This window comes from Bidens hawaiensis, unplaced genomic scaffold (assembly GCF_021521415.1).
Source record: "Bidens hawaiensis isolate Kalapana, Puna unplaced genomic scaffold, B.hawaiensis_p1.1 tig00002772_1, whole genome shotgun sequence".
Classification (NCBI taxonomy): domain Eukaryota; kingdom Viridiplantae; phylum Streptophyta; class Magnoliopsida; order Asterales; family Asteraceae; genus Bidens; species Bidens hawaiensis.
In genome coordinates, this window is record NW_027491150.1 from 2,208,965 (window position 1) to 2,235,433 (window position 26,469).

General features: G+C 34.9%; 3 protein-coding genes across 3 annotated transcripts; all 3 read left to right on the top strand.

Annotated features, from left to right (window-relative positions):
• The first annotated feature begins 1,454 nt into the window (after positions 1-1,454).
• Positions 1,455-12,233, top strand: LOC143621174 (DNA-directed RNA polymerase II subunit RPB2). The gene is made up of 23 exons (XM_077092680.1): positions 1,455-1,734; positions 6,816-7,037; positions 7,116-7,406; positions 7,510-7,707; positions 7,790-7,854; positions 7,988-8,074; positions 8,180-8,300; positions 8,383-8,427; positions 8,511-8,648; positions 8,755-8,827; positions 8,970-9,046; positions 9,124-9,231; positions 9,322-9,438; positions 9,543-9,698; positions 9,814-9,918; positions 9,993-10,118; positions 10,190-10,267; positions 10,357-10,452; positions 10,544-10,659; positions 10,746-10,815; positions 10,904-10,957; positions 11,039-11,482; positions 11,571-12,233. Exons 1-23 carry the CDS (start codon positions 1,495-1,497, stop codon positions 12,114-12,116), a joined length of 3,573 nt encoding a protein of 1,190 aa, XP_076948795.1. The 5' UTR covers positions 1,455-1,494; the 3' UTR covers positions 12,117-12,233.
• Positions 12,234-16,900: 4,667 nt separating this feature from the next.
• On the top strand, positions 16,901-18,223 carry LOC143621207 (uncharacterized). The gene is made up of 6 exons (XM_077092716.1): positions 16,901-17,175; positions 17,289-17,381; positions 17,493-17,564; positions 17,707-17,799; positions 17,876-17,995; positions 18,087-18,223. Exons 1-6 carry the CDS (start codon positions 17,001-17,003, stop codon positions 18,221-18,223), a joined length of 690 nt encoding a protein of 229 aa, XP_076948831.1. The 5' UTR covers positions 16,901-17,000.
• A 234-nt stretch (positions 18,224-18,457) lies between these two features.
• On the top strand, positions 18,458-20,622 carry LOC143621097 (uncharacterized). Its single transcript, XM_077092619.1, has 4 exons — positions 18,458-18,615; positions 18,824-18,931; positions 19,018-19,127; positions 19,370-20,622. The coding sequence occupies exons 1-4, from the start codon at positions 18,483-18,485 to the stop codon at positions 19,445-19,447; spliced, it is 429 nt and encodes a 142-aa protein (XP_076948734.1). The 5' UTR covers positions 18,458-18,482; the 3' UTR covers positions 19,448-20,622.
• The last annotated feature ends 5,847 nt before the right edge of the window (positions 20,623-26,469 follow it).

Sequence of the window (26,469 nt, forward strand, 5' to 3'; positions counted from 1 at the left end):
GCATCATACAAAATAGACATCATCTCACTACCCTTCAAAAGTCCTGCAACTACGACTTTACTTGCCCAACACAACGTTCAAGTCTAACTAACAACAAGTTTCAAATTTACTGGTCCAACACAAAAACGACCCATATACTTATTCGTAATCTACCGCCATCTCACCTAGGGTTGCAAACGAGCCGAGCTATTCACGAGCTACTCCTTAAAAAGCTCGATCGAGCCGGCGCCTAAAAGTAAGCTAGTTTAATAAACGAGCCCGAAACTGAGTTTCACTTATCGAGCCCAAGCCGGTCTGGAAGTCTAAACAAGCCTGTCATATATATATTTTTAAAATATATACTTAATAATAGTAATAATAATAATAATAATTATATATAATGCTATGAGAAAATAGATAAAAATGTATAAAAACTAGTTGCTTGAAACCCGGGCGTTGCGACAAGAAGTCAGTCGGTATATGTCAAACCCGTGTTGCGGCGGGGACGTGGCATGAACCCGGTCGATATAGGTTCGATTCGTTATGGTATCCCACGTGTTGCGATGGAAAGTCAGTCGGTATCGGTCAAACTAGGGTCGCGGCGGGGATGTGGCATGAACCTAGTCAATATAGGTTCGATTCGTTTCAGTATTGGTTCGTAGAATTTTTAAAAAATTGTATCAAATCCTTCAAAACCAACTACTTAAAACATAGAATTGAGGTGTACAAAATGTTATGCACAATACAACTACCAAAGCAACAACTTAGATGAAATTGTATATTTATAAATAAATAATTATAGTTATATAAAATATAATTGATAATAATAAATGAGCCGAACTTAAGTTTAAAAATCTATTTACGAGGTAAACGATTTTTATTAGCTGTAGAAAAGAAAGAAACTTCATAGAAGTTGAAATATGAAGAAATAGATATGCCTAGCTATTTTAGTCTATGGGTAAAGTATCTAATTGATAGAGTAAGCACCGTAAAGATCAATTAGCGAGGTTTTGGCCGATACAATAAGAATTGCTTACTTTATGTCATGATGTGAGACAAACGTTAGTAATCAACTTATGTAATATAGTTGATCCACTAAGGTATTTAGCAGCGGTGTAGGATCAGATCCCAAAGATAGTTAGTCTTTCCTTTCGAAAGTCTTTTTCAAAAATTCTATATAATCTAAATTTCTATATGATATGAAACTGAGATAGTTACCTTTCAGAAAATTCTAATGATATTGAAAATAGAGTTTAAAACGAGCCGAACTTAAGTTTAAAAATCTACTCACGAGGTAAGCTCAAACTTTGAAAATAGAGTTTAAAACAAGCTGAGCTCGAACTCTACGTAGGTTAAACCGGTCAAGCTAGAGGCTAGTACCGCCATTCTCAATAAACCCCACCTATTTACATCCAGCCGTCTACACACATCTTCCACTTCTAACAAACTCCAATACAACTACTGGATATTTGATCTACAGTTAGGGTTTCAAAACATCAACCAATCAACCAACCAATGGATTTGGAAGAAGAGTACGATCAAGGATACGACGATGACGAAGAAGATATTACTCAAGAGGATGCTTGGGCGGTTATCAGTTCGTACTTCGAAGAGAAAGGACTCGTTCGTCAACAGCTCGATTCATTCGATGAGTTTATTCAGAATACTATGCAGGAGATCGTTGATGAGTCTGCGGATATCGAGATTCGGCCAGAATCGCAGCATAATCCCGGTCACCAGCCCGATTTTGCAGAGGTTTGTGGTTAATTAGGGTTTTGAGTTTAGTTGATTGGAATTAGTAGTGGTATAATTGTAACTGTAATTGACACGTGGCAGTGATAGCTTATTATTAGGATTGTTATTATTGTTATTGCTATTATTCACTAATGATAATGATAGGGTTTATCCACTAAGGCTTGTAGTTCATTTAACTTTAACCGAACATGAACACTAACATATAATGGAAGAACCTGGACTAACAGTTCATGAACGCAAACAAACATAAACGAACACCAATGGACGTAATTAACCAGCATAATTCCGGGCACCAGTCGGATTTTGCAGAGGTTTGTTTGTGGTTAGGGTTTTGACTTTAGCAATTGGAATTAGTAGTGGTGTAATTGTAATTGACACGTGGCAGTGATGACTTATTATTATTACTAGGTTATAACCCGTGTACTACACGGGGCTGCATACAAAAAATTGCATAAATAAAGAAAATTTTAAAAAAAAGAAAATAGATTTTGAATACTTTACAATTGCAATTTACAGATCAATTTTACATTTACAATTTACAAACGTATATCTATAATACACAATATAAATGTAACATTTACAAAAGAATACATTTTGACCAATAACCTAATGGGCCCGACCCGGTCATATTGCCACGACCGCAAGTAATTTATCTAAGTCTGTAAATTCACCACATGAACCAACATTTGATAAATTAATTCTATATATACATATAAAAAAAACTTCAAGAAATGTCAACCCGTTTTGACCCGTTTCCATCATTTTATTTTTTTAGCTTGACCCATTCTGACCCATTATATACATTTTAATAAAACTCATTCAACCCAATGGGTCACATTTGCCACCCCTACCCATGACCATCCACTACAAGAAAATGGAGAGAAAACATAGTTACAAATCAAATTTAAGGAATAACTTACTATTTTGTTATAATCTCAAGTAATTTTTTTGATAAAATCATTCTATTATTATACTCTTAAACTATAGGGTGGTAGTAATGAGGTAACAATATGTATAACCTAAAGTTGAACCAAAACTACAGACGTTATTTCTGCCCCAAAACTATATGCTAATATATGCTTAAAAATTTAAAGAAAAATGCTAAAACTCTAGTATAAAAGCACCACTCTAAGTTGAACCAAAAAAAGAAAAGAGAGAAGCAAATGTCAAAATAGTAAAACAACAACAAAACGAAATGGTAGCAAAAAATGCAAGGTAATAATTATACTTCTCTTGTACTCGTAAAAATTAAAAGTAAAGGAAAGGAAATTAAAATTGGACAATGCAAAATACATTTAATATAAATATTATAAAATTTTGATGATACAAACTTACATATATGACAAATAATGTACAAGCTCTTGGAAGTCATCAGCCAAGAACCCAATCTCATACAACACATGATCTTGCTAACCTGGAAACATATTCAATATTCAATTCTTTCATCCACACAAATTTACAATTTCCAATGATGTATATACAAGTAGATAAACATAAACACATACACATACATGAAGAAATAGTCCTGCCGGGGAGATGATGATCGAATTGCATTGCTTCTTGAACTTAAACCAAGAAGATCCTCAATGTTTGATGTTCTATGAGGTCTCTTAGGCTTCTATTTCCATGAAACTCTCACATCATAATCGATGATAAAACTAACACACTTGACTTCAAAATCAAAATTAATGATCTCTATTTTCCTACATTGGTTAGTTGACTTTGACTTTCAATTCCGATTTGCACTAACAAATTTATGATCATGATGGTATTTCTCAATTCACTAAATCAAGTTTTTTGAAAATCATTTAGAAAAAAGCATCTACCCAAAGAAAAACAAAACACAAATGTACTAATTGTCAAAAATTAAGTACATTAACAAAGCATTTACCTCCAAGTGAGTTCCTCCAAGAGTTAATAGATTCAAATTCACATCATTAACAACAGATATAATTGCAGCCTTTGCTGACCTTCCAATCACTGAATCCACAGTTAATAATGCTCCAATATTCACAACTTTAGGCTTCTTAATAATGATGTATCTACAATTATGCCATCACCTACAATGGCCATCACTAACATACCAAAAATGAAGCAAAAACATCTTTTCTGATTATAGGTTTATCAATCTCCATACTTAGGACACCCTTCAAAAAATTTGAGTCAACTGTATTAAGCCATCAAGAGTTTGAACCATGAAGTTGAATTCTTGAATTTTAGAGAAAAAGTCATGATTTTCAGAAAGATAAAAATCCCACTACAAAAATATTAGATGAAACCTTTTTTTATTTTTTGTCTTGGGGAAGAACTTAAAATCCAGCAAAAGGGTGGTTAGATATGAATACCCATAATTGAAACAGAGAGTTTATATAAAAGGGTAAATATTGTTAATTAAAAAACAAATATATAGAAAAGAAAGCTAAAGCTAAATTATGCAAATTCTTGTAGTGAAATAGTAATGATGCAGCAAATCAAATTGAGGGCTTAAACGAAAAAAAAAAAATTGCTCGTGGAAAAAGAAGTTGAACTCATTATGCATGTGGAAAGATAAACATTAAAAATGAATGGTAGAAGAATTTACATATTATTAATGACAATTACCATTTGGTTTCTTCAATGTGCACTTGCTCGATCTAAATCTTCCTTCTCTTTATCACTCCTTGAACGATTATTCTAGATAAACTGTAAAGTTAATGGTTATGAAGACAAAGCCCAAAACCAAAATAATACATAATACATAAAGATCTTGTAATATGACATAAGCAGCTTAACAAAGTGTATTTAGTTTGTATTTTATATATTAAAAAAGTTTACATATTTATATATCTACTCTAAACTAAACATGTTTATCCAAAAAAAAAATGTACTAAACCAAATTACATGAACCAAATTGATCTTCATACAAATACCACACAAGAAATTTAATTAGATTAGAAGTGGTACTTTTAGAGCAAAATCTAGAGTTAAAAGTTCATTCAGACATTTCATCAAACAGTTGGCGGATGCACTCGAATGATGGAAATGGCCTGGTTTGTTATAATTCCACACACGTACAGATTATTGTACCGATTACTATATCACATATATTAACAACAAATATAATGGATAATCATAATAGTTACGAATCTTAAAGCATAAAAAACCACCGATAACAACAGTTATAAATGAATCACCATTAAATTACCAGCTTGTTGTTAGGAGGAAGGAAAGTGAAAGGAACAAACACGTGTGGAGAGCATAACCGGCGAAGGTAGCAGCGATTGAAAACACAACTCATCGGCATCTCCAACTTTGTTACGATTTAAGTACTCCGATGAAGCACATAATTAACTGGAAAATGAAGGACAACCTGTAAACGATGGATGGTGATGAACGGTTGAAGGAACAACGCGAGCCAATTAACGACTGAATTTAAAAAAATCTTCCTTCCCAATTTATGAAAAGAAACCATTATTAACTGCACATCTTGTATTCTGAAAAATAACCGTAAATACTTGAAGCAGAGGGTTCCACGTGTTAACATAATAGGATGTCAAAATAACAGGGATAGTTGATGTGAGAATAACACCTGTCCAAGTAAACCTTGTTTTATTATAATAGTAGATTATTATTATTATTGTTATTATGTAGTAATGAAGAGTTTAGGGTTTAACAGTGGTCTGTAAAGGAACTGGATGAACATGAACTAATGAACATGAACACTAGCATATACTCGAACAAATTTGTTTGTTTGAACCTGGACTAACAGTTCACGAACACAAACAAACATAAACGAACACCAATGAACATAATTAACTAGCATAATCCTGGTCACCAGCCCGATTTTGCAGATGCTTGTTTGTAATTAGGGCTTTGAGTTCAGTCAGGTAAGGTGTTTAGGATTTTGGTTGATTGGGATTATTAGTAAGTGGTAATTGCAATAGGCACGTGGCAGTGTTAGTTTAGGATTATTATTATTATTATTCACTAGTGATGATTTGAGGGTTTAACAGTAAGGCCTGTAGATCATTTAACTTTTAGAGGAAAATGAACATGAATACTAACATATAATTGAACAATCCTTTTGGTTCATGTTTGTTCATTAAGAGAATGGGCGTGTTTGTGTTCGTTCGTCGAATAGTTCACGAACGTAAACGGATATAAAGAAACAGAAACGAACACAAATGAGCATAATTGACCAAAAGGTTCAGTTTTGACCGCTTAGGATTGGTTGATTGGAATTGGTAGTGGTAATTGTAACAGACATGTGGCAGTGTTGGTTTAGTATTATTCACTAGTGATATGATTTTTGGGTTTAACAGTACGGCTGTAAAGGAACTGAATGAACGGAATGGGGGCATGTTGGTGTTTGTTCATTTAACTTTAACCAAACACAAACACTAACAATCTAACATATAATTGAACAATTTTTATTGTTCATGTTCGATCATTAAGAGAACGGGAATGTTCGTGTTTGCTCATGTTTGTTTGAATAAAACTTAAATGGACAGTTAACGAACGTAAAGGTATACAAACTAATGTAAAAAAGCAAGCTTGAACAAACATAAACGAACACAAATGTACATAACTTACCAAACATAAATGAACTCAGGTATGATCAAAAATTTCACATATTGGCAACTGACAAGTTTTTTTAGATAAAACACTTTACCTGCAAAGCTTATAATGTAATTTTACTTATCATGACCAAATCTTCTCTAAACAAAGGTCTTCATTGGTTTATTCTTTGTATAGTTTGGTCATGTGGTTGTCGTTTTGATTGAGCTGTCACACCAATTTTACAACGTCACCATCTTGGTTTCAAAATGCACGCATCATGTGATGAGATTGCATCGTACGATGCAATTCTATGATGTGAGCATCGCATGATATGGTCTGATGCAATCTTATGCGTGAAGCAGCACCTTATGATGTTGACAAGTATTTTAACATATTGTATTGTCGATTCCTGTGGGTTTGAGTTTTTTTAAATCTGATTGAACAAATTTAACCATTGATTTGAGCATCAAATTCTCTCTAGTTATCTGATTTGACATGTTATGGCTTATGTGCTTGATATATTCATCTTTATTCTCTTGCAGACTATCTATAAAATCAGCTTTGGTCAGATTTATCTGAGTAAACCGATGATGACCGAATCAGATGGTGAAACCGCCACATTGTTTCCAAAGGCAGCAAGGCTGAGAAACCTAACGTATTCTGCACCATTATATGTCGATGTAACAAAACAAGCTATTAAGAAAGGGCATGATGGTGAAGAAGTCACGGAAACTCAGGATTTTGCCAAAGTTTTCATTGGAAAGGTACTTAAAAGTGAAATAATTTGTATTTTACAGTGCCATTGAGGATTTAGCTAACCATCTTTTATCAAACATTTTCAGGTTCCTATAATGCTACGGTCTAGTTACTGTACATTATTTCAGAATTCTGAAAAGGATTTGACCGAGCTTGGAGAGTGCCCTTATGATCAAGGTGGATATTTTATAATAAACGGAAGTGAAAAAGTGCTAATTGCTCAAGAGAAAATGAGCACCAATCATGTTTATGTATTTAAAAAGAGACAACCGAACAAGTATGCTTATGTGGCAGAAGTTCGCTCAATGGCAGAATCTCAGAACAGACCGCCTAGTACCATGTTTGTCCGGATGCTTTCTCGGGCCAGTGCCAAAGGGGTATGATAATATGATATATTAAGCATGAATTAATGTCTTTAATTAGTCGATATATTTGGTTTGCAGTGTCATCTTGTTTATTCTTTGTATTCTGCAATTTCAGGGCTCTTCGGGTCAATATATTCGGGCTACACTTCCATACATTCGAACAGAGATTCCTATTATCATTGTGTTTCGAGCACTGGGATTTGTTGCTGATAAAGATATATTAGAACATATTTGTTATGATTTTGCTGATACTCAAATGATGGAGTTGCTGCGGCCTTCGTTAGAAGAAGCATTTGTTATACAAAATCAACAAGTACGTTTTTGCTTCTTTTATTTGTGTAAACAGTTTCGTGATGGTCATGTATAATTGTTGCGATGTTTCTCTCTAATTGCAGGTAGCATTGGATTACATTGGTAAAAGAGGTGCTACTGTTGGTGTCACAAAAGAGAAGAGAATTAAGTATGTACTTTGTTATTAGTGTCTTAGGTAAATTAAGTATGTTTCTTGTTCATAGTGTCATAGGTAATGAGGTTCTTATAAGTGTCGTACGTATATATGTGTATGTATGTGTTGTAACCCTTTTAATTTGCAGGTATGCCCGTGATATTCTTCAAAAAGAAATGCTTCCTCATGTGGGAGTTGAAGAGTACTGTGAAACAAAAAAAGCTTACTACTTTGGGTAATCTTATTCGTTTTCATACGTGTTAGCCTTTGGCATCATCTGTTATTACTCTTTTTTTGTTTATATTTGTAAAACTAATTGATGTTTCTTTACTCTCATCAGATATATTATTCATCGCCTTTTGTTATGTGCTCTTGGTCGGAGGGCTGAGGATGATAGGGATCATTATGGCAATAAGAGACTTGATCTTGCTGGTCCATTGCTAGGTGGCTTATTTAGAATGGTAGGTTTAATTTATTTATTTATAGTTTAACACTTAATAAATATTAGTATTTATCAAGTTGTTGCCTCTTGTATGAATGCAGCTCTTTAGAAAGTTAACAAGAGATGTAAGAGGATATGTTCAAAAGGTAATTACATATTTAATTTTTTTTAAATGCATATTGATATCACTTCATATTTTATATCATAATCTTGTTATGTCAATTTGCAGTGTGTGGACAATGGGAAAGATGTTAATCTGCAATTTGCAATCAAAGCAAAAACAATTACCAGTGGCCTTAAATACTCCCTTGCTACTGGAAATTGGGGGCAAGCGAATGCAGCCGGAACAAGGGCTGGTGTTTCACAGGTCTAGTTGTTTAGCGTTGCCTTTTGTTGTTATTACTTTAATGCCGTCCAAGAAGACGGTTGGTTAAATTTCTTTTTATCAAATATATTATTTATGAAACTTGCAGGTGTTGAATCGTTTGACATATGCATCTACTCTGTCACATTTAAGAAGATTAAACTCTCCAATTGGGCGTGAAGGTGAGTTTTTTTTAAATATTTTTATTTGGATTTTTGATAATCCGGGATATCATAGATTGCTACATTTTGTTTTCTTTTTTTTTTTTTTGCTCGATATTAGTTTTTTTTAGGGTTCTAAGCTAGTTTTGATACGTGTAAACAGGAAAATTGGCAAAACCAAGACAGCTGCACAACTCACAATGGGGAATGATGTGCCCTGCAGAAACCCCTGAAGGACAGGTCAGTATACATATATCTATATGTATGTAAATGCATTTGTTATATGTGTAAGCAAGCTTATCTGGCTGTTATTATAGGCATGTGGGCTGGTGAAAAACCTCGCTTTGATGGTTTACATTACTGTTGGGTCAGCCGCGTACCCAATTCTTGAATTTTTGGAAGAATGGGGTACAGAAAATTTTGAGGTAGACATCATAGGCTTTTCAAATTATTATTTGTGTTCCCATCTTTTTCTCCCTTTTTATAATATTTGTTACCTATAACTTCTGTTTTAGGAAATTTCTCCTGCTGTCATCCCACAAGCTACAAAAATCTTTGTGAATGGTCTGTGGGTGGGAATCCATCGTGATCCCGACATGTTGGTTAGGACTCTGAGGAGATTAAGAAGACGAGTGAGTATTTATATTAATAATCTTATCAGTAATCACTCATTGGTCAATAATTTGTGCACATTTAAAAGTTAAATCTTTGATATTTATCACTTTAAACTTTCCAGGTTGATGTGAACACTGAAGTTGGAGTTGTTCGTGATATTCGTTTGAAAGAACTTCGAATCTATACCGATTATGGCCGTTGCAGTCGTCCACTTTTCATCGTTGAGAAGCAAAGACTTCTAATAAAAAAGAAAGACATCCAAAAGTTGCAACTAAGGGTATAATTAGCAACTTCTTGTTTGTAGCTCATAGAGTTATAGTTTCCTGTCTTATAAAGTTATAACTCGATTTTATAGTTAGTAACTTTATGTTTGTTTCTGTTATTTTTTACAGGAAACCCCTGAAGATGGTGGCTGGCATGATCTTGTGTCAAATGGATTCATTGAGTATATTGATACAGAAGAAGAAGAAACTACTATGATTTCCATGACCATCAATGTAAGTTTATGACTTAAAAATGGACTTACCGATTAGTTTTATGGTAACTGTATATTTCTTTTTAATTTGTGAAGGATCTTGTAAGCGCGAGGCTAAATCCAGACGAGTCTTATTCAGACACATATACACATTGTGAGATTCATCCATCGTTGATCTTGGGTGTTTGTGCATCCATCATACCATTTCCTGACCACAATCAGGTAAGTTTTTACATCAAAACTATAATTTATTTTGCACCATGATATTATTTTTATTATGTTTGTGTAAACAGTCCCCACGTAATACATATCAGTCAGCCATGGGCAAACAAGCTATGGGGATTTATGTCACCAACTTCCAATTCCGTATGGTATGTAACAAGTAACAAAATTTTTCTTTCTACAAAAATATACGTCATGTTATTTTCTTACTGTTTTGTTGCAATTATGTTTGTATTAGGATACACTGGCGTATGTTCTCTACTATCCTCAAAAACCACTTGTGACTACTCGAGCAATGGAGCACTTGCATTTCAGACAACTTCCAGCTGGCATTGTAAGCATATTATATCTATATAAGATGTATTATTTTATTATTGTTCAACCACGAATCGTCTCTTGAGTTTCCATTATTTGATTTTTTTTAGAATGCAATTGTTGCAATTTCCTGTTACTCTGGATATAACCAAGAAGATTCGGTTATTATGAACCAATCATCAATCGATCGTGGTTTCTTCAGATCACTTTTCTTCCGATCATACAGGTGCGCTTGGTTACCGAAATTGACTTTTCTGTTTTGTAAAGGTGTTTGGTCTCTTTATAAGTAATATATGTATACGTTTTATATAGGGATGAAGAAAAGAAGATGGGGACACTAGTGAAAGAAGATTTTGGTCGCCCCGATAGATCTAATACCATGGTAACCGTCATTTTTTGCTACTTGTTACTGATGTGCCCGTTTTGCCACCTATGAAGACTGTTATTTAACTTTTCCTTTTTTTTAACAGGGTATGAGGCATGGTTCATATGATAAATTGGATGACGACGGTCTGGCTCCTCCTGTGAGTGCTCACTCTTATTTATCGTAGATGCAAAAATCTTTCTTAGCGTATTCGTTTCTTTATAAAACATTTAAATTTTAGGGAACACGAGTTGGTGGTGAAGATGTGATAATTGGAAAAACAACACCCATCGCTCAGGACGATGCGCAGGGTCAAGCCTCGCGTTACACTCGTCGTGATCACAGCACAAGTTTACGTCATAGTGAAAACGGAATGGTTGACCAGGTACTGCTGACTACCAATGCTGATGGGTTAAGGTTTGTGAAAGTGCGGGTCAGGTCTGTGAGGATACCCCAAATTGGAGATAAGTTTAGTAGTAGACATGGTCAAAAAGGAACCGTGGGTATGACTTACACACAAGAAGACATGCCGTGGACCGTTGAAGGCATCACCCCCGATATTATAGTCAACCCGCACGCTATCCCGTCCCGTATGACCATCGGTCAACTTATCGAGTGTATCATGGGGAAAGTCGCTGCTCATATGGGCAAAGAAGGAGATGCTACTCCCTTCACCGATGTTACTGTAAGTAATTGTATTCTTATTTTTTATTATTATATTATTATAATAACTGAATTTTAAGATTTTGATTTAAAAATCAATGACGTGGCAGGTGGATAATATTAGCAGGGCGCTACACAAGTGTGGTTACCAGATGCGTGGGTTCGAAACCATGTACAACGGTCACACGGGCCGTCGGCTTCCGGCTATGATATTTTTAGGACCAACTTACTACCAAAGGTTAAAGCATATGGTGGACGACAAGATCCATTCACGTGGACGAGGTCCGGTTCAGATCCTGACTCGACAGCCGGCTGAGGGACGGTCACGTGACGGTGGGCTTAGATTCGGTGAGATGGAACGTGACTGCATGATTGCTCACGGTGCTGCTCACTTTCTTAAAGAACGACTGTTTGACCAGAGTGATGCATATCGGGTTCATGTTTGTGAGAAGTGTGGGCTGATCGCAGTTGCTAATCTCAAAAAGAATTCTTTCGAGTGCCGAGGGTGCAAGAACAAGACGGATATTGTTCAGGTGCATATCCCGTACGCGTGTAAACTGTTGTTTCAAGAACTTATGTCCATGGCGATTGCGCCGAGAATGCTTACTAAAGATATCAAACAAGCAAAAGACAGCAAGAAGAAAGGTGGTGCTTAAGTTAAGACTATATACAATTACAGAAGTCTGTTAACTTTGTATTTGTGGAATTTAAGTTTTATTTGACTTGCAACGTTTTCTCTTGCCTTGCTATGTATTAATAATTAATCGTTTATGCTAAATTGGTTTGTAGGAAAAATATTATTTGAATGTATTTTTGCTTGATAATATGAATTTTTTTGTTTTTGTTATGGGTTGTATGATACATTACTTGTGAAAAAATAATTATTGTAAGGAAAGATCTAAAGATCTTCATATTTACTTAACTAGCAAGAAATCATAATCGTAATCGCTTGTTGGAGTCCATGGAAGACGAGAAATGAAAGAGTGTTTGAAGGAAAGGAGGTCATCTTGAAAGTTGAAAGACATAATATGAGATATAAAAGCTAGTGGTTTTCTTCTGTACAAATATAAGTCCAAGCCTCTTTAGCTTTGTTGGATTTGTGTAATTTTGACTTCATGTAGTTTCGTTGCTTTTTGCGGCTACCATCTTGCTTGTGGCGGTGGCCTGGGTGTGTTGTGTTGTTTGGTGGTTGTGCTTATAAAAGTTTACTTTAACAAAAAAAATTACTAGTAAGAAATCAATTAAATTAAAAACTAAATTAAAAATATGATTGGTTGATTAGGGATGGGCCCCACCTCTGGTACCATTACCCTTGCTAAAGGCTTGGCGAATGCAATTTTGGTGTCCCTATGTTTTTTTTGAACGGTCAACCAAACTATATTAAAAAAAACAAACTATCGTTACAAGCAACACGCTAATAACAACACTACAACAACCATCGAAAATAACCAGCAAGCATGCCTAGTACAGTTGAGCAAGCATGCCTAGTACAGTTGACATACACCATCCAGCCACCCAATTATAACACAAAATTATAACCCCGTCACTTCTCCCAAGTTTGACCCGTGCTATTCCCACTTTTTTTCACCCATAAGAAACTAAGCACCTTGATCTCCCCAACCACATTACATAGATTAACCACTTTTCCTTCAAATACTAGCGCATTCGTGCACGCTAAAGACCCCAAAGCGTGATTAAACACACCGCATTAAAGGCCTTGGCTTTTTGTTTTGGTAGTTGAGTGAACCGATGAAGCTCCAACAGATCTTTAACCGAAAAAGCAAAAATAGGTGGAACCTTACACCATGAGGCAATCACGCTCCAAACTGTTTGAGCAAATCGGCATGATATCATCAAATGTTCAGCCGACTCCACATCTTCTTCACAAAATGAGCACACCGTCGATGTCGCCATAGTACCTCTCTTAACCAACTCGAACCAAACCGAAATGCGTTCCATTTCCACCCGCCAAGCATGAATACCTACCTTTTCCGGGACCCTATTATTCCATTCAATTACATAGTTTCCCATCAAGTACTCTTGATCAATTGTATTAATACCCACATAGTGGTGTTTGTGCTATTAAATCAATTATATTAATTGCATAGACTCACCGCCTCAATACTCAAGATCGATAACAGTCGAATTTTATGAACGCTCGAAGTTTTATCGACCGACACCACCCATCATTCCACCTCAATTTATATATACTCCTTTTTTGTTTTCGTACCCGTACAATAACTCATATAACTTACAGACCGAATTCATATCAACCTACCACCGTCGTCTTGACTAGTGTTATTATAAATTTAAATATACACACAGAAGTCGTCGATCAGTAGACTGAAATGACAGAAGAACACGACGCCGTTTCACCACCGGAAGAAGAAGAAGAACCAACGGACCATCATTCTTCTGAATCACTTGAAGCTGACGATGACGATGCCGATGATGATGACGTCAGCCACTTGCCGCCGTTGTCAGACATAATCGACTTTCCGCCGGCGTTAACGTTACCGCCTACTCCGCCTCTTCCTTGTTCTCCTACTGGTTATAATTTTTTATATTATATTATATTATTATTTTAACCTAATTTCATGTGTTTCCGTACTGTTTTTGTTATTGATTTAAATAGTTAGTAGTTGATTCAGTTGTATCTGATTTTGAATTGATTGATTCAGTTGCACATTTATGCTTAATTGTAATTATAATGACCTTTTGCCTGTGTGTGAATATATATATACATATTATATATATGTGTGTGTGTGTGTGTCACTTTTTTCAGAACCAGTTTTATGTTGAGAACTGCGAGAACCACATAATTTTAGCTTAACCTAGCTTCATTTCCTTACTGTTTTTGTTACCGATTTAAATGCTTAATTATTATATTTGATTTGGATTTGATTCGATTTGCACGTTTATGCCTAATTGTAAACACCTAGGGTTGGTTATTGTTGACGAAGTTGAACTGTAGTTCTAATGACCTTTTGCCTATGTGTGTGTGTGTGTATATATATAAATATATGTGTGTGTGTGCTCGCACGACATTTTTTTCAGAACCAGTTTTATGTTGTGAACTGTGAGAACCGCATAATTTTAGCTTATGTTAACCCAGTTTCATTTTTGTACTGTTTTTGTTACCGATTTAAATGCTTAATAATCATATTTGATTTGGATTTTAAATTGATTCGATTTGCACGTTTATGTCTAATTGTAAACACCTAGGGTTGGTTAATGTTGACGAAGTTGAACTGTAATTCTAATGACCTTCTGCCTATGTGTGCGTGTGTGTATATGTATGGTGTGTGTGACATTCTTTTCAGAACCAGTTTTATGTTAACTGCGAGAACCGCATAATTTTAGCTTATTTTAACCTAATTTCATTTCCGTACTGTTTTTGTTACTGATTTAAATGCTTAATAATTATATTTGATTCGATTCGATTCGATATGCACGTTTATGCCTAATTGTAAACACCTATGATTGGTTAATGTTGACGAAGTTGAACTGTAGTTCTAATGACCTTTTGCCTCTGTGTGTGTGTGTGACATTCTTTTCAGAACCAGTTTTATGTTGAGAACTGCGAGAACCGCATAATTTTAGCTTATTTTAACCTAATTTCATTAAATACTTAATAATTATATTTGATTTGGATTTGATTTGATTTTATATCTATGCGTATTTGTAGACCTGCTTATGAAATACTTGAAAATTAGGGTTAATGTTGAGTAAATTTTGAGTTGAGCTTCAATAATATGCTTTATTAGGATTCAGGGCAACTGTCTAGTCTACCCATAGTTATCAAATGCGCTAGGCGCACTCAAGGCGCATAGGCCTCGCCTGGGGCCTAGGCACAAAAAAAGCGAGGGCCTAAGGGGGAAAAGGTGCACTTGAATAAAAAATTAAAAATATATTATGTGAAAAATAATACTATTTTTTAAATAAAATAAACAAAAGCTATTATATAACATTTAATATCATGTAATTAGTACCAAAGTTTTTGAATAGTCAAGATTCAAATGTAATTCCAAAACTTTAGTAACAAAAATGTAAATATAATGCCTTTGACCTCTCCTAGATCTAAGTTTCAATAGCACTCCTTGTGTTTCTTTTGCTTGGCTTTTATCTTCTCATGTTCTTGGGATAGACAATGCCGATGCGCTCGCCTAGGAACTAGAAGCACATTTATTGAGCCTTGCCTAAAAAATGGGCCTAGGCTAGGCGCAAGAAGCGAGGGCTTTTAATAACTATGAGTCTACCTGCATCTGTAGTTTTAATAACTTTAGCATATGCATTAAAAAAGAATAGTGTGAACATTAGGGCTATTAATATGCTAAATGAGGGCTTGTTCGTGCTTGGCTCGTTTACAAACTGAAATAGAAGATGACGATGACGTCAGTCACTCGCCGCTGCTATTAGAAATGATGGACTTTCCACCGGCGTTAATGTTACCTCCTACTTCGCCTCTTCCTTGTTCACCTAGAGGTTGATTTTAAGTGATATTAACCAAATTATTTGTTTACTGTTTTTGTTACTGATTTAAATGTTTAAGATTTAGTTGTGTCTGATTTGGAATTGATTGATTTAGTTTCACATTTATGCCTAATTGTAAACACCTGTTTATGAAGCACTTGAAATATTATGGTTAATGCCGAGGATATTTGAATTTAGTGTCAATGATCTTTTTTATTAGGGAAGCAATCTACCTGCATCTGTAATTTTAATAACTTTTGCCCTAGTAATTTGGAATCTGAACTCGTTTGTCAAGAATGATTGTTACGTTACACAGTTACACACACACACACACTCTCACACTCACACTCACACTCACACAGAATCATGAGAGAACTCATCCTTCGTGAGAGAACTAGACAACTCCATACTGCATATATGCAGTATATATTGCATACATGTACATATATGCAGTATATACTAAGTCAATCAATATGTAGTAGTATATATTGCGTTGCATATATGCAATATTTACTGCATATATGCAGTATGGAGTTGTCTAGTTCTCACGAAGATTGAGTGATCTCATGATCCTGTCCCTATTTATGTGTGTGTGTACATGTGGCGATGATAGTATGCTACTGAAAATATATATGTGTGTGTGTATTTATATATATATATATATATATGTATGTATGTATGGTTTAGTATATTCTCTTTTGGTGTAAAAAACTAAGAACTGTTCACCTTTGAACTTTGAAGCTCAGATTTGGAAATGGAAGAACAAGACTCGGATGAAGATGATGGACCTCCGCCTGGATGGGATAACAGATATCAGCTAAAAGAACAACATGCGGAACAGCTTGTAACACTTGACACCTCTGCAGTTTCTTCAGGTAAATTTCATTATGAATATGGCTTTCTTTTGTATTTTGGTTATAAATTAAAAATGTAAATCTGATTCACATGTCATATCTGATCTACGATAGCATATAGAGTTTGTATATAATTATGATAAATTTAGTGTTTCTAGTTTGATTTCATTTTAAAAGATTGAAGTAAGTGCAGTTTTGTTATCTACCCTTAGAATGTGTGAAACTTGTCAAGAAATGTTGTTTTTAGTTTGTTGTGGATTTTCAAGTGGTCCTTTTATTTCTTCATCAGATATTCATATGCAGACGGACGATGCACGGAAAGATGCACACAACGAAGAAGGTAAACCGCTATCACAGGCACATCCTTGCCCAGAAGTGGCTCCATCAGGTGAATAAATTTGTCATTATTTTAGTACCTCAGATTCCATTCAAGGACTTATCATAACCTTTTATTCTATATTCAATGTTCATGAACTTATGTCTTACGAAAATGTATACAAGTTGAAGAACAACACTCAGAAGATGATGGACCTCCACCAGGATGGGATTCCAAATGTCAGCCTGAACCCAAATTACAAGAAACTCCTCAATCAGGTCATACAGAGAACTTTTTTTATCTAATTGGTTTCAGTTTTTTCGGTTTCATTTTGGGCGTTTTTAAATATTAACGTTTAAGTATATGATATTACTTAATAATAATATTAGATATGAAAATGGAGGATGCACCACAAGATGCCCAGAAAGCAGAAGGTCAACCAACACCAGACGTTCAATCAGGTGAATGTTTTTGTCAATATTATTGTTGTTATTATTATTATTAGTATTATTATTTTTATTATAATTATTATTATTATTATTATTATTATTATTATTATAACCCTAATAAGTTCATGATATGCAAAATCTAATGTGCTAATAGTGGATCAAGAAGATTCTGAAGATGACGGACCTCCACCTGGATGGGATTCCAAATGTCAGCCCGAACCCGTATTACAAAAAACTCCTCAATCAGGTTATTTATTTAATTAATTTTGGCTTCTTGGTTTTATTCGCTTTCTTTAATTTTACAATTTTTTGTATTTGATTAGATTCTTCAGATATGAAAATGAAACAAGATTGCCCGAATGATAATGGTCCTCAATCACAATCACAATCACAATCACAATCACATTCATATTCTAGCCCAGTACCAGAAGTAGCTCCATCAGGTGAATTTTTTTATCATTACTTTAATTTCTAATGCTTTGACTTTCTTTTTGTTATTATTTTAGTAATTGAGATTTATATGTGAGATCTCAGATATAAAAGTGGACGAACAAGACTCGGAAGACGATGGGCCTTCACCTGGATGGAACTCAAAATGTCAGCCCGAACCCAATTTAAAAACGGCATGTCCAACAACTCCTCCATCAGGTCAGTCAGTCAGTCAGTCATAGAAATCTTTCAATTGAATCATTTTTCTTCTTATTTTCTCATTTTTGACCAACTTGTTGACTTTGTAGACTTTAAGAATGAGGAAGATAAACGATATGCACTAGATAATGAAGGCTTCCCTCCAGGTTGGGAATCCACTCCACATCAGCAACCGCACATCCATTCAACATTGCCATCGCCAATAGTCCAATCAGGCAAGTATTTTTTTAAATCTTTTTTTAACTCATTAGAGGTGACATTTGGATATGTTGAGGTGCAGGAATGGGTTATGAACCAAATAATACTGTCAAAGTCATTGAAGACGGCTTTCAACCACCTTCAAGGCAGCAGCCCATATATCCAACCAAACCACAAATATCAGCTCCAAAACCACCAATGACAATGAATAATCCTGGTTAGTGTAATATAATTACTTTCATTCATGTATTTGGTGTCAAATGACATGCTTTTTAGTTGTAGATATAAAAAGAATGCTTTTAATAAGCAGAGTAAATGATCGTTTCATGTAGCACTTGAATTCATTTACTCACTGAAAAGTTACTGACATATTTGAATAATTGAAATTAAAAATCCTATGACCATTTGTGTATGCTTTAATGCAGAAATGGGACAAATGGTATGTGGTTCTTGTCGACATTTGCTTAGCTATCCGAAAGGTGCTCGATATGTCGAGTGTGCTTGCTGTTTGGAAGAGAATTATGTTCTAGAAGGTTCATTACTCTACATAATAAATCAACTTTTCTTTTTCTGTTTGTTTTTTATTCAATAACTTTTTGACATTAAATGGCGTTTGCAGAACATGAAGTAGGACAAGTTGTGTGTGGTGGTTGTAATGTGCTGCTTATGTATCCTTACGGAGCACCAAAAGTAAGATGTGCAAATTGCAGAGCAGAAACAGAAATCGGGGTATGTTTATATCTTATTACATGAACGTATGCATCTATGATTGATAAAAAGAATGAAAGTATCAAATATGTTTTTGAGTTGTTTCTGGTAGTTTCCAAAGGATGTTATTACAAGTAAAAAGTGTGAAACTGGTTTAGTCAAGTTATTCTTTAAAAATACACTTTAATGACATGTTGGACCTGTTTTGGCTCATTATGATGTACCATAATAACCGTATTAACTAATTCCATGTATGTGTGTAGGATCAAAATAGACGTCCATCACTCTTTGAACACAAAAGGCGGGCCAGGCAGCATTTGAGGCGTGTGCATGCAGGCTGAAATATATGTCCAATGTTAGGTTTGATATCATATAGTTTAAACGCTTCACCATCACAAGAAATATTGATTTGAAGCATTTTTTTGTTATTTATAAAAAAAATGGACTGTCATACATGCTGTAAAACCTTATAGGTAATGTGCTTAGTCACTTTTTGATCATTTGCATGTTCTAGATAATTATAATGCGTGACAGTGGACGTTTTTTTTATCAAACGAGTTTGCATGTGATTGCAACTGGTCTGTTGTTAGATCAAGGCTGATAAATGGTAGTCTAAACTCTAATTTTTATGATCTTACCTTATGAAATTGTGTCTAGTAATCTAAAGTGAAATATGAAAACTCGTTTTTCATATGGCAACGAACAGGGCATGAGCCATAACTGATTTTTTCGTGACATGGACTGGAAAGATGTGTCCGGTCCAATTTGATTTCGGTTCAGTTTGTTACTTTATCCATTTAGATTTAATTATGCACATCTTTATTATGAAGTTCACCTATGTTTGTGGATGTCACTTAAAAGAACTGGTACATATGGTTAGTTTGAATTATGGGAGCAAACGAGCTAAGCTAATCGCTAGCTACTTGGGCTCGGATCGATAAAAAGCACGAAATGAGCGGAGCGATTTTAATCTGGAGCCAAGCCCGAGCCTAAATCGAGCTAGAGCCTTGTGCATTTTTTAAGTTTTTACCTCTTATTATAGTTCTATGTATTAAGTTTACACTACATTACAGAGCTCGAGCCGAGCTTTGGCTTGTTTAAGGTTTATCTCTCCAAATACATAAAAATAATTAAAAAGGTATATAATTTAGTTATTAATTAATAAACAAGTTGAGCCCTAGTTTGAAAAAAACAACTCATGAGCCGAGCTCAAGATTTACAAAAATAGTTGAAAATGAGCCGAGCTCGAGCTCTCGTAAGTCAAAACAAGCCGAGCTGGAACATGGTCGAGCTCGGGATCGGCTCGACTCGTTTACACCTTAGTTTGAATGTTTAATAACCACTTTAAGTGATCCATTCTTAGAAAACCCAAAACATTTATCGCCCAATAGGCCCAATAATGATGTTATTAGTATCTAAGCCCATACAACAATTATAATATTTTATGATATTTAAGGGGTGATTGGAATTGCTTATTTAATCTCCTCATGACTTGTAACTTATAGGTTATAACTTATAAGTTAAAGATTGTGAGTGTATAAGTCATAAGTTACAACTCTGTAACTTATAACTTATGACTTAGTAAAAGATTACACTTTGCGTTGCATGTTTGCTCAAATGTAACAAATGTGATCCTTGGCGCTAACTTATGCCGAACTTTCACTTAACTTTTACTCGCTGTGGTGTTCCCGTCCGACCCTAAGGTACCTGAACATTTTTTATTTCCTTTTATTTTATATAAAAAAAATACTTTAATCTAAGTTTTTATGTTAAATTTCCTGGTTTTATTTATTATATATGCACATATGAATTTGCTGAAAATGACTTGTTACCTATTAAAGTAGTCAAATTGAGTAACTCATGTTACAAGTGTATAAAAATGACTTCTTACTTGTTCAAGTAGTCAAAGTTGACTAACTCTTGTTACAGGTGTATAACTAAGATCATTTAAATCATTTTAAACAAATGCCACTTGGGTAGTTGGCAGGAGCTTATGCTTCTTGACTTTACAGGTTCAATAGTTGACCCTAACATTAGTTTAGAAAAAATGGTGTATAACTTAGTAGTAGTGTAGTTTTATATATTAAGTATATTGGTTTTTATTAATCACAACTATTGTCTTTTGGTCACTGTCGGTTTCAACTAAAGAATAGGTTACTGACGGTACCAACTTTTAATGTATTTGTTCTTAACGGTCCGCGACTAACATAATCCTTGAGTACCAATTGACTCACCGCCACCACCACCAATTGACTCACCGCCAACCAACCACCACCACTTGAGTACCATCAACTGATTCCGACGATGGTTCTAGGGTTCCGACGACCTCAGTAATTGGGGCTTTTACTAGAAAAAAGGTTCCCAAAGGTCTAATACAAAGTTACCAAGATGTTTTTGACGAAAATGTTGAGTTTTCGGGGAAAAATGTGAGTATTCCGGTCAAAAACGTTTTTCCGGCGACCTGCAACTAACAGTGTTAGGACTCTGTTAGTCGCGGACCGTTAGGAACAAATACGTTAAAAGTTGGGACCGTTAGTGACCAAAAGACGATAATTGAGATAAATAAAAACCAATATACCTATATATTATAATTCATATTAATTAAAGAGCAAGTTGCTTTATAAAGACCAACAAGCGAGAACATCTTTAAAAGTAACATCGTTTCTTTGTGTGACAAGCATAAACAAAAGGTTGAAAACGGATTGAGAGAACTGGCGCGGTTACAAGTCCTTTGACATTCCAATGTAATCAGTTATTTACTTTGTTTTCATATTATTGTTTTTGTTTCATCTTGTACTCGGGCTCCTAGTTTTTTGCTTGGAGGTTTCCTCGTTTGTTTTATATATTTGTCTTTTCAAACAAAATTTAAAAAGACCAATATGTATTGTATTTATATGTAGCCTACTATCTATAACTATATTCTATTGTACATAAAATAATAATGTAACTCATTTTGTTCACATGAGGAAGATGTGTCGAACTTAATGATAAGACACAATGAAGCTTCGAACTTAATGATAAGACACAATGAAGCTTCCTAAGAGTTATGCGTATGCCATTCTACACCTACCAATCCACATCATTAGATTCATATGCTTTTATTTTATTTCATTTATCACATGTCATTTTTTTTAAAGACGATTGTTTGATCGATATTATTTTACTTTTCATTGTGAAATGTAATGTTCACTTAAGTGCACACTCAAATAGTCGCTTATTGAACGTGTATTGACTATCAACATATGTTTATACCATTAATAGATTTTTGTTTTCTAATGTCTGAAGTTGTGGAGTTACTTAGTCTTGTTTAATCGATATGTGTGATAAACTGATAATATTATGACACTAATATCTATAAATGTTGTATTTAAAAGACTTAGTTTTTTTTATTCAAAAAGGGTTAATGATGTAATTTATTGCATGCTTGTCTTCTATTTCGATCTAAATAATAAAAAGAAAGAAATATTGTATATATACTAATACAAATTGAATTAAAAAAAAACTTATTAATCGCAGCCATGTAATGGCAAATTAAGAGTTTTTCAATATCATTAAAGTCTACAAACGAAGGTTTATAAATAGTTAAATAACACACTCCTCCTATTCATCATTTTTCTGTACTTAAATAAAAGTACATTAAATAATAATTATGTTTTCAGTTAATCATATAACGTTAATATCATATGACGGCTAGTAAATGCCACTATGCCTATGTAACAATGACGTGACTGTTAGTGAATGCCTTTCATAACACTCAGTCTTAAAACTATGTAACTCAAACACAACTATGCAATCCATACTAATTAGAACAAACGGGTTAACGGGTTATAAACTAGTTGTAATAAAGTTGCAAATGATTTAAAGTTTAAACATGTTGTAAACGATTTGGCGTGTTCATCTTATCATTTATTAACATATGAAACTATTAGGATTACGAAAATATCAGTCTAAGACTCATGTATGTTTGTATCGAAAACTTTGTCATATATTCATATCATCGGTTAAATAAAAGAAAAGAAAAGGAAGATAATAAAGTATTGATTTCATAAATAAATAAATACCATAAGTCGACACGTAACTTTTAAAAGGTTTCAAATGTTTAAATTATATAATTTTTTTTAATAAAGTAAGATATTTATAGGAAAAATGTTCGATGTAGGTTTCTTTACTTTTTAATGATTTTTAAGTTTACTAATTCATAGCAAACAAGTTGCACTGTTCTATTGTCACTTATCAAAACTTTATAATAATAAATAATATCACTGGTTCAGTGGTTTATGATTGAAAATATCTATTTAACAAAACCAAAATCATAATATTATTATTTTAACAATTTTCACAATTAATCATTTATAACTAAGTGTTTATTTTTATTATTTTAAACTTTAATTTGCACAAACGGTTTATTTATTTGTAGAACAAACGCCTTCCTTGTTTAACTATGATTTGGTGTATTTAGTAGGAAAGAAACTTGGTTGTTTTTTACATGAAACCAGACCGAATGCATAACATGATGAGGGAAGTAAAAGCGTTAAGTTTCTTGTCATGGGAGGGGGATGGAGTAATTTCGAACTTGTATTGTAATAATTAATGATGTGCGTGCGACACTATTTGTGTTGTATTCGTTCGGGTCAAATAACTAAGATGTTTGTTTTTTAATAAATTTTTGTTGTGGCTAGAAAAAAGTTTTTCAAATAACTTTAAAAATAATGGCATACAAGTTGTAGTCTTTAATTTATCACTTATCAACAAATTTCTTTTGTGATTAGGACATCACACTTTATAAATTGAAGAACTCCTTTGTCCTATTTTGGTCAGACTATGTTGTTTTAATCAGGTCCACACTAGCTTCAAAGTTTAGCTTGGCCATTCCTCAGGAAACCATACCGTCTGTTGCCACTAGGGATGGGCAAATTCGATATTGGTACCAGTATCGATACCAAAATTTGAGTTTCAGTATCGGTACCGGTACCGGGATTTCCCGAATTTTTTAATTTCAGTACCGGTACAATCCCGGTACCGATCGAATATTTCAGTACTAGTACCAAAAAATTGTTTCGGGACCGAGATTTTCAGTACCATTACGGTACCAACTCATCCCTAGTTGCCACTAGACAGTCGTTGTGCCATCACAACAACAAAACTCTCTGATGTAGCACATGGTGGGACGAAACCCCAAGTGAACTCGAAATTCAAACCGACAACCTTACACAAGACATAACTCAAATACTTCACTGCGATAATCCAAAAAAAAAAATAACACAGCTGAAGAAAATACTCGTATATCATCATCATCATCATCGTACTCAGTATATCCCACCAATAGCAAAGCCATGGTAGGGTCTGAGGAGGGTAAGATGTAGACAGCCTTACCTCTACCCCATAGGGATAGAGAGGTTGCTTCCGGTGAGAACCCTGGCTCGATAGTAGTTTTGCATCAAGCCTTGGATATAAGTCACACAACACTCAACCATCGGGACACCGTCGATTGGTGCATGTACCATTGTTTTTCGGCTATCAACGTCACCACATGATGCATGATTAACCTTCCGTCACTTTTAACGTTAGTTTCACGAGATTAGTAAAATAACGTCAAAATTAGTGCAATTTCACTTTTGCCCACCCGAAGGTTCATATATATAGACATTATATGCGCGCAAGCATGGCGTAAAGAAAAATACTCGTATATAATAATAATTCCAAAATCTATAATAAAATATTACTATTTATTTATTTATTAAAACATATATAAATTTGTATCTTATCCTCAGGAAAAGTCGTCTTGTAGTTTTTTGTTTACTTATAAAACCCCAATATCCCACTCATTCTTCATTTCATCTCATCAATACGCCACCGTTTAACCTCTATTCTTCGATCAATCTCCGATTAACCGGTAATTACTCCGATCACTAGTTTCACTTTCCTTTATTTATCAATTCCGCTTATTATTATTATTATCGAAGTTTTATATAATTTACTATAAAACGATTACAATAAAGTGGCAGGCAAACGGGCAACAAGCTGCGCCGCAACCCCCTTTTGAACAGCAAAGCCAATCCTGCTTAAAACGAAGCTTTGGGACCTAGAAGCTGAAGAGGTTCCGTGTACGACGCGCTGAACCCTACTCAAAAATTTCACAGCCTCTGGAGCCAGAAAACCAAATGTATCAAAGGCAAATGGTAGAAAGACATGTTGATTATCTAAACAAGCTTTCTCGTATTTAACAACTTTGCCCGATTCAGCCTTCAACGCAGCCTGACCCACAACAAACCCACGGTCCCTGAGCCTAACAAGAGGAGACACTCCTGTAAGATCCACACAGGCGTGTTTCCCCCCTGCCCACCCGAACACAAGAATATCAGCTGGTCGTAAAGTAGACCTCCCTTCAATAGGATCCGTGAGAAAGTTAACAGGGGCCTCCTTTTTAGCAGAAATCCCTGCCCATTTAAGAACATCACACAGAACATCCCTAACCAGATCATGTCTGTATTTAAAGCCAGACAATTCTTTGCAATGCACCGCATGGTCACCAAAAGAATCCAAACAGACCTCGCGACAAATTGGGCAAGGTTCATCCGTCGGGAACATAGGGATCATTAACCGGTACTTAAGGATAGCCCGATACTCCAAACCCGACATACGTTGGCCTAATCCTTCAATGGGGATGGCCGTTAGAAAATCCTAAGCCCGAGGAGCCCGAAGGCATTCAAACACCGCCTTTTGGCGAGGGGATAGATCAAACTTCACTTCTAAACTCTTGACGATTCCACTAAATAAGGCACTCGCCACAGTTGGGCTTTAGGGGGGCGGTGTCCTTATTAGAGAACCCGCTAAGATCAAAATCTGGAAGTGAAGTACGTAAACGATCCATCGCACACCCATAATCAGAGTCCAACCCATAAATATCACAACCCCGAAGAATATGGTCTTGCAAACACCACGACTGTGCTCTTGAAGCCACAAAAGCATATGTAGATACATCCTCGGCCGAACAGAGACCCAACCCCCCATAACGGATCGGAAGTGATGCCAACCTCCATTGGAGATCCCCAAAGAACGGACCTCCACAAACCACGATGTCCTCAATCGCCCTTCGAAGACCTTTGTCAAATATAGAAACAGCTTCCCCCACATACATAGGTTGACATGTTCTCAAACCGAACAAAAGCTTGGCGACTCCCATACATGAGCAAAGCAAAAGAAGCTCGCATTGAGGATCCCGAAGTCTTGGGAGACAGCTCATCAGTTCCACAGCGCTAGATGCCCTTTTCATAGCCAAACTGCTGATAAACCCCGCATCCTGGCTTACAGCACCACCAAGGAGTTTCACGCCAAGCACCGGCCTTCCAATCCCGCAAGGGAA